This window comes from Rhinolophus sinicus, chromosome 13 (genome assembly GCF_057876585.1).
Source record: "Rhinolophus sinicus isolate RSI-liver-muscle chromosome 13, RSI-T2T, whole genome shotgun sequence".
In the NCBI taxonomy this organism is placed as follows: Eukaryota; Metazoa; Chordata; class Mammalia; order Chiroptera; family Rhinolophidae; genus Rhinolophus; species Rhinolophus sinicus.
Genome location: NC_142513.1, coordinates 9383311 through 9391797, shown reverse-complemented (window position 1 = coordinate 9391797; position 8487 = coordinate 9383311). Strand labels below are relative to the sequence as shown.

Genomic DNA, 8487 nt, shown 5'->3' with positions numbered 1-8487 from the left:
GTGGAGGAGATTGCCGCCCTCTCCTCAGGCCTGAGGCGGAGGCGGAGGAGGTTTCGGAACGCCAGGTGCCCAGACCCGCAGCGCGTGGCGCCAGGGGGCGCCAGAGGCAGGCGACCCGGCAGCGCTGAGCTGGCGGGCGCGCAGGGTCCCGAATGGGGACCCGCCTCGCCTGGGGTTCCCTCCGCCCGGCGCCCCACCCCCGGTAGCTCAACGCCGGGCGGTCAGTGCAGCGCCCAGGGCCAGGCCTCCGAGCAACCCCCGCCGGGCATCCAGCGCCACGCGGCGCGAGCCCCGCCAGCCCCCGGAGCACCTGCTCAGGGCGTGGCCTCCGTCGAAGGCGCTCCTCGATTGGCACGGAGGTGACAAGGGGCGGGGCATCATTTGCCCACGCCCCTCACAGGGCTGGAGTATTTAAAGGAGTTGGCAGAGCGCCTCCACTCACAGCGCAGCGGCGCGGCCTCGCGGGTGAAGGACTTTGCGACCCCAACACGACTTGGCGACCCCGGCTGCTTCGGCCACCATGCCGCGCTCTTTCCTCGTTAGGAAGTCTGCCTGCTCCCGCCGGAGGCCCAACTACAGCGAGCTGCACGACTCTTCTCCAGGTGAGTAGACCGGTTGCAGGACCCCGGAGGGGATTGGGGGGACATGCGAAGGGGACACTTTAGGGAGAGGGACTTGGGGCAAAAAGCGAGTCAAAGGTGTGGGGAAATGTGAGGAGGGGTGTGAGGAGCCCGGGGCAGGTGGATCCGGGCGGTTGGGGGAGGGCTTTTAGAGGTTGGTGGTCTCGGTTTGAGGGCACTTCTTAGCCGCCGAGAGGCGGAGGAGCCCCGCAAGTGAGAAGTGAGAGAGGAAGGGCCCTTTTTGGGAGAGACGCCGGTCAGGGGCTGGAAAGAATCCGGAGTCAGCGGATTTGGGGAAGAGAGTGGTGCCTCTGAGCTGGTGTGATTGGGGACTTGGGGTGCTGGGGTATTAAACTGGAGACTTGGGGAATTCGGGAGAAATAACCCCCTTGGGTTGGCTGGAAAGGGGGGAGATCCTTCCTGTAAGATCTGGAGGCTGAGATAGGAGAACCAGGTGACCTAGGTGAGGAGAGGGCTCTTCAAGAGCAAAAACCTATTTGTTCGAGTCGTAATTATTTGATAATTGAGTGCCGGCTCCACTCAGCCCCTATCCCGCTTCAGGCTAATGTTTGTTGACTGACTGATCTAGTGCTTGATCCGCCCTTTTCTCTCTCTCCCGTCAGAGTTCACCTTCCAGCAGCCCTACGACCAGGCCCACCTGCTGGCGGCCATCCCACCTCCTGAGGTCCTCAACCCTACGGCCTCACTGCCCACACTCATCTGGGACTCTCTCCTGGCACCCCAAGCCCAGCCAATTGGCTGGGCCTCCCTTCTGTCCCAGGAGATCCCCAAGGCTGTGGAGCTGACCTCCCTGTCAGATGAGGACAGTGGGAAAGGTTCCCAGCCCCCCAGCCCACCCTCACCGGCTCCTTCGTCCTTCTCTTCCACCTCAGCCTCTTCCCTGGAGGCTGAGGGTTATGCTGCCTTCCCAGGCTTGGGCCCATTGCCCAAGCAGCTGGTTGGGCTCTCCGGGGCCAAGGACCCCCAGTCCCGCAAGGCCTTCAACTGCAAGTACTGCAACAAGGAATATATCAGCCTGGGTGCCCTCAAGATGCACATCCGAAGCCACACGCTGCCCTGCGTTTGTGGCACCTGTGGGAAGGCGTTCTCCAGGCCCTGGCTGCTACAGGGCCATGTCCGGACCCACACTGGTGAGTGTCCCTACAGGCTGGCTGCCCTTCTCACTGTCCCTACTGCCTTCTTTACCAGCTCTTGTGAGACTGAGCTTGCTGTTATTTTCAGATTATAGAAACTGAGTCTCCTGACTTTCAGCTCAAGAGTTCGGGGGCCTGGCTCCCTGAAATGTTTGGCAAAAACATTCATTCATCAGCTAAGCAGATGGGCTAAGTAGATAAACTTTACACGTCCCTCTGCAGTCTGTTTCTCAGCCAAATGGGTTGGAGCTGGATATGGGAAAGGTGCAACCAACACCTTGCTGTTGGAGCCAGGTGTGAAGGCCCTCCCTGCTCCACCCTCCCCCAGCCCACCCCCATTTCCATCCCAGCCAGACAGGATGTTGTTAGACCCCCCACCTGAATCCTGCTTTGAGAACTTCCTCAAACCTTGGGCTGATGATTCACTCTGAGCCTCAGTTTCCTCATCTGTAAATTGAGCATAAGAATACCTTGGGGGGTTTCTGTGTGGATTAATGAAAGAAAGCGTAGGGAATGCACCTGGGGTGGTGCTTGGTACATGATAAGTAAGCATGCGCAAAAATGGTAGTTGGTATTTGTCCTGCTTCCATTCTGTATAGCTTTTAGCAAGTGATTTAACCTCTTTGAGCCTCGAGATTATGACTGCATAATCATATAGGCCAGATTATGATAATGTTTTATGGGGTGGCTATCAAGATTTGGTGGCTTCTTAATCACTTTTTAATAAGTTACTATCGTGAGGGTTCTCGGATCTGCTCTCCCCACCCCCACTGTGGAGCACACAAACTCGATCCTATCATGCAGACCTGGGAACACCTTTGCTGGCAGAAAATACGATTATGTCTTGGTGTTTCAAAAACATGATACTAAATGTGTAGAAAATTGTGAAATGGAGCCGCCTCTGTCCTTTAACTTTCTGGAAATGGGTGAAAGGTAGTCACTTTTCAGAACTTGAATGGTAGAGCCTACCCGTATTTGGGGCTGCTTTTTGGAGAGACTGTTGTGGTCTCAAAGGTTCAAGGGTCATACTATCTGCTTTGGGGTCAATCTGGCGGGTTGGAGACTCAGTTCCGGCACTTCCTGGCCCAGTGGCTGACCTGAGCCATGAGGGTCAGTGGGGTGGTTTGGGAGTAATGCATTTTGCCAGCATTATTTGTGTCATTAATATTCCTACAAAGCGCATCCTCCCCAGCTTGCAGACCGCCATCCATTTCTCTTACTTTATACACAAATGGCCCTGATTTTAACATATAAAAAGTCCTACTGCCTGCTCTCTGTCCTGGGTGCCTACCCAGCTGATGAGGGCTGTATCTGCGGGGAGTTAGCCCTAGGGTGCCCCACTGGGCCCCCTTCTCTCCCCTTCAGGGGACATTATTTTAATGTAAAGGCATGGCTCAGACACAAAAAGCTTGTTGAAATGCACCATCACCATCCTCATTGACACCCATTGTGTCCCTTAATGGTGGCCCCAGTGGGTGGGGGCTGGCGGGTGGAGCAGGTGCACGGGGCAGCGGTGCCCAGCACCTGTTCTGGGGCGCAGCTGCTGGCCCACATCGTGTCAGGCCCCTTTAATCCGGGCAGTATCGCATGTACAGTGCCCCCCTTAGCGGCCTTTGTCCCCGCCGGCCTGGTGCCGATTTCACACTCGCCAGGAACACCATAAAGGCGTCTGGGGGGTGGGGGTTCCGTCGGGTGGAGGTCTGCGCCTCTGGCTTGCGCACAAACCTCCACCTCATCACATCTTACAAGGCCTCCTTCCCCCTTTGTTCAGGCTTCTGTCTAGTCATACGTAGCATGAAGGTGATGGTTCTTTGAGCACTTGCTGTGTGAAGTCAGTGTTCAGGGCTTCCTTCACCTGTGTAAGGCAGTAACTCCATCAACTACTTTAGGAGGGAGGTGCCATAATCCCCCCTTACAGATGAGGAAACTGAGGCACAGAGAAGGAAGTTACTTTCCCAAGTCACCGCTTATAAGGCTGGAGTCAGAACTTTACTTTGTTGGTCAAGGAAGGGAGGGAAGTGGCTTTCAGTGCCCCAGGGAATATAGGACTCCCTCCCATTTACCCCATCTGCTTACAGTAGCCTTTAGTTCACAAGGAAGGGAGTGTGGAAGAACTTCACTTAGACCTTGTAGAATGCAATAGTCAAACCCTTCAGGCCTGGTATGCAGAGGGAAGTCAATAATGGCGAGCAAACGACAGCCCTTCCCCAGTCCTCCAGCCAGGTAGCCCCCTCTCTGCCTCAGGAGACTGAGCCCTTGAATGGATGGGTCTGCCGTCAGCCTCAGGCATCTGGACTGCTGGACTCCTCCCTCAGTGCCCCAGGCACCCAAGAGACTGATGGGATTCATTCATTCCCTGCTATTCTTGAATTCCAACCCTGGGATTTAACCAGTGGGCCCTGGCCTCGGGCCGATCAGGGTGGCAGTGGGAGGAGAGAAGAATTGTATTTTTTGGAAGAGAATACTCAGGATTATAGACTAGTGCCTGGCACATAGTGGGAACTTGGTAAGTATTTGTTTAATGAGTTACTATTCTGAATTTTTTGGGGGGAAATACTGCACCCCCAAGAAAAAAACAAAACATGGCATTGTCCATGTTTTTGAACCGTGAACTATATCCTTGATTGGGGCAAGAATTGTGAAAAGTTGGTGAATGGGGTTATCTGGTGGTGATTAAAGGGTCAGGCTTCTCTGAGACCTTAAAAACAAAAAAACAAAACAGTCTTACAGACTTATTCATGGGACAAGCACTTATTGAGCACTTACTGTGTACCCAGCCCTGTGTGTAAGACTTCCCAAAACAGTCTTGGCCAGGCAGGTGGCGTGAGGGTCACAAGTGGGAAGGGGTTTTAAACAAGTCCTAAGGTAAAAGGTTTCTATGGCCTCTTGCGGGGTGTCCCAGGCCCTGGGCTGGAGGCTTGGAATGGATTCAGGGGAGGCCGCTGCCCTCATGGGACTCAGCCTGATTCAGGGGCAGACAAGGAGACTTGAAATTACCCTTAGTGTGATCAGTGTCGGTGGGGAAGCAGCCCAGAGCAGTGGCCAAACCTGCTGGGGTGGGGGGTAAGGGGTGGGGCCCAAGGAGGCCTTTAGGGCTGACTCTTAAGCTTTGACCCCAGATGAGATGAATCCAGGAGCGATAATAGGGAACACCCACCCCCAAAGTCCCCCTAACTTAGGCAGTCTGTGTAGTGGTTAAAATCAAGGACTCGAATCAGGCTGTTTGGTTCCTGCTGGGTGACCCTGCATATGCTGCTTAATTTCTCTGTGCCTCAGTTTCATTATATCTAAAGTGAGGCAAGTGTAGGATGAAACGAGGTAAGTGTACACCGCTTCTCACTGTCCCTGGCAGAAAGTAAGTGGTCAATAAATGAAGTCACCGTCAGTGTTGAGCACTTCCTGCCCGCACAGTGTAGGTGGTGAAGTGCTTTATTCTACCCTCTCTCAATTACCAACCCCTATGAGTGGGGGGAAGGACAGCCCCATTTTACAGAGGAGCAGATGGAGGCTCAGAGAAGGCAGATGATTTGTTCAAGGTCATGGTGACAAGTGGCAGAGCTCCCTAGTCAAATCCAGGCCTTTGGACACTGGATACGGCCTGGATTTTCTGTCATGGGACTCCTTCAGGGTTGAGGGTGAGCTGGGCTCTAAAAGGCTGGGGTAGGTGAGTAGGGACTTCAATAAATGTCAGCTGTTGTCCCAAGCGACTTAGCAGTCTCACTGACTCCCTCCTGCTTTCTCTCCCCAGGGGAGAAGCCCTTCTCCTGCTCCCACTGCAGCCGGGCCTTCGCAGACCGCTCCAACCTGCGGGCCCACCTCCAGACCCACTCAGACGTCAAGAAGTACCAGTGCAAAACGTGCTCCCGGACCTTCTCCCGCATGTCCCTGCTCCACAAACACCAAGAGTCAGGCTGCTCTGGGGGCCCCCGCTGACCCTCGGGGCTCCTACTGCTTCTCCAGACCCCCTGGAGTGGCCTCCCCTAACTCCAGAAAGAAGGACCCCCCACATCCTTCTCACCACCATGGAATTCCTTTCTGAGCTCCCCTTCTGACTGCGTTGGCCCCACAGGACTCTGAGGACCGTTTTCCAGTTCTCTCTGATCTGGGGACCTCGGTCGTCTCTGAAAGAGGCCTTTCGGTGGACATTTCTATGGACGGCTGATGGGAGGGTGGCTTGCAGTGGAGATCCCTTCTGGCAGCCACTGCTCCGAGCATTCTGGAGTTGGCCTTTCTGTGTGGGTTTGTGTATCCAAAGCTATTTGGATACAGCTGCTTTGAGCTACAGGACAAAGCTGACAGACTAATAGGAGGCTCCCACCCCACTCAGGGGACCCCACTCCTCCTCCCCAGAAACCCTCAGGCTGCCCCTCCAGGAGGTATAACTAACTGCAATAATCCACCCCCAGGGGCACCCACGGGGCCTGCAGGGGTCATCACTTGACGTGTCTAGACCCCAGCTATTTCAGCCTCCTGTTTGTCACGGTGGCACCTGTTTCATGGGCAATTTAACGTTTGAAAAGGGAATGTGAGTAATTGCTGTCACTTGTCCTGGGCCCAAGTAGGGTGCTTTGGCCCAACCAATGTGTCTCCCAGAACTATTTTCGGGGCCCGACAGGTGGGCCCAGGAAGAAGATGTTTACATTTTTTAAAGGTACACTGGTATTTATATTGCAAGCAACATTTTGTACTAAGGAAACGTTTTGTATAGTTATATGTACAGTTTATTGATATTCAATAAAGTGGTTAATTTATATATAAGAAAAGTCTCCTTGGTTTCCTAGAGGAGTGGGTATTTATTTCAAAGAGCCTTTAGGTGGGGGAGGGAGCAGGGATTCGTGGAGCTCAGATATTCCTGACACAGCCTTGAATCATGTCCTCTCGCCTGTGTGACTTTGGACTCCTGGATTTGACAGTCAGGGACCTTGTTTGTGCAAATGGGTTTTCCTCTGAGCCTCGTGTCCTGTGTGATGTGGAGGTTGGGAAACACCTGTGACCCGGGGGAACAGTCGGGTATGTGTGCAGGTTCCTTAACTCTCTCTGTGGCGGCCCTTGTTTATTCTCTCATTTTGAAGCTCACCAGACCCACAGGGTGAGAAGCTGGCTCCCTGGGTCTTATCAACTAGACAGGCTGGGGGCTTTGCCCAGCACTGCAAGACTTTTGGAGAAGGACTGGCTGCTGCTCCCAGATGAGGGAGTGGAATGCAATGAGCCAGAAGGGGACAGAGGATGTCCTTCCTGTTTCTAAGGGCACTGGGCCCCGCTCGGCCTCCCTGTCAGACCCACACCTCCGACTGGCCGCTGGGTACCAAATGGCCTTTGATGCAAGGAAATTGGCTGGCTGGAGCCAGGAGGGTGAGAAGCCAGGCCAAAGGGTAGGGGTCATTCAGCTTCCTGCTCCGAGGACAGGACAGGACGGGGAAGACAGTCGGCTTGCATCCCCGGCTGGGATAATTCACTCCTGGCTGGCTGGCTGTCATGGTGACCTCACCTCTGGGGCCCTCCTGGGGCCAGGAGAAAATGAGTGTCCTTTTCGAGCACAAAAGGTGCTGAAGGTGCCAGTTTCCTGCGGGGGAGCTGAGCAGGCGTGCAGGCGTCCCAGAGCTCCCAGAGCCCCGGAGTCAGGCTGGGGGTGGGGGGAGCTTCATGTTCCAAAGGAGAGATGATTCTTTCTTCTAAACAGGAAATGGTGACCCGCAGGCCGGGAGCAGCCCTTAATGACTTGCAGCTTTCCTCCCAAAAGGAAAAAAAAAAAAAAAGTTCTCTAACAATCGCCAAATTGTAGCGGGCCTCCCTGAAGGGAAGTTAGAGTTGTGGGGGATGCAGGGCTGAGCACCAATTTTCTGAAGGCCTACTGTGTCCCTCATCCCTGGGCTGCCACAGTAGGTGCTGCCATTGATGGCGAATGAATAAATGACTTCACCCCGAGGCGCTGGGCCTGGTGGAAACCCCCAGCTGGCATTTGAAATTGGGTCCACCAGGCTCTGATCATCTTGGAGCCAGGTATGCCTGGCTCCTGTCCCCAACTCAGGGTGCATGGAGCAAGGCTCTTCCCCGCTCGAACCCCAAGTTTCTGCCTCTCTAAAATGGGGTAACGATAGTGCCTTCCTCCCCACACTGTAAAGGGGCGTTCGTTCCACAGGTTTTGATGAGCTTGGTGTGTGCCAGGTCCTGTTCTAGGCCCTGGGGGCTACGGCAGTGGACAGACGGACAGCCCCACACTTACAGAACTTATGTTCTAGCTGGGGAGACAGAAAACAAACAAGTGATTAAATAAACAAGCCGCTTTCCTACAGTGAGGGTGCCAAGATGGAATTAAAGAAAGCACGTGCTGGAGAACCATGGGGTGGGGCTCCCTCAGATAAGGCCGGTGGAGAGCCGGAGAGCTCTCCGGGAAGGCTGACATTCCAGTGGAAACCTGAAGGAGGAGAAAGTTCCAGACCGAGGAGAGAGCAGCAAGTGCAAAGGCTTAGAGGCTGGGAAGAGCTGCCCCTCCCCACACCCCAAGAAAGACCAGGGGTGCTGGGGGCTGCAGAGGTAGGGTGGGATCGGTGAGCCCACCCGGATCCTGTAGAGCCTGTGAGGGTGGCAAGGAGGCAGGACTGTAGCCCAGCCCAGAGGGCAGCCACTGGGTAAGTGGGGGGCATAACGAGGCCTGCTTCCCTCTTATACAGATTCCCTGACTCCTGGAAGGTGGAATTAGAGGGTCAAGGGAG

General features: G+C 54.7%; 1 protein-coding gene across 1 annotated transcript; it reads left to right on the top strand.

Moving 5' to 3' along the window:
- The first annotated feature begins 432 nt into the window (after positions 1 to 432).
- SNAI1 (snail family transcriptional repressor 1) lies at positions 433 to 6537 on the top strand. The gene is made up of 3 exons (XM_019726100.3): positions 433 to 602; positions 1244 to 1771; positions 5523 to 6537. Exons 1-3 carry the CDS (start codon positions 521 to 523, stop codon positions 5705 to 5707), a joined length of 795 nt encoding a protein of 264 aa, XP_019581659.1. The 5' UTR covers positions 433 to 520; the 3' UTR covers positions 5708 to 6537.
- Positions 6538 to 8487: the final 1950 nt, after the last annotated feature.

Excerpts from the sequence above, each read along its gene's own strand:
- SNAI1 (XM_019726100.3), top strand. The coding sequence starts at position 521 with ATGCCGCGCTCTTTCCTCGTTAGGAAGTCTGCCTGCTCCCGCCGGAGG. Across the intron at positions 603-1,243 it reads GCTGCACGACTCTTCTCCAG|AGTTCACCTTCCAGCAGCCC; the intron begins GTGAGTAGACCG and ends CTCTCCCGTCAG. Across the intron at positions 1,772-5,522 it reads CCATGTCCGGACCCACACTG|GGGAGAAGCCCTTCTCCTGC; the intron begins GTGAGTGTCCCT and ends TTCTCTCCCCAG.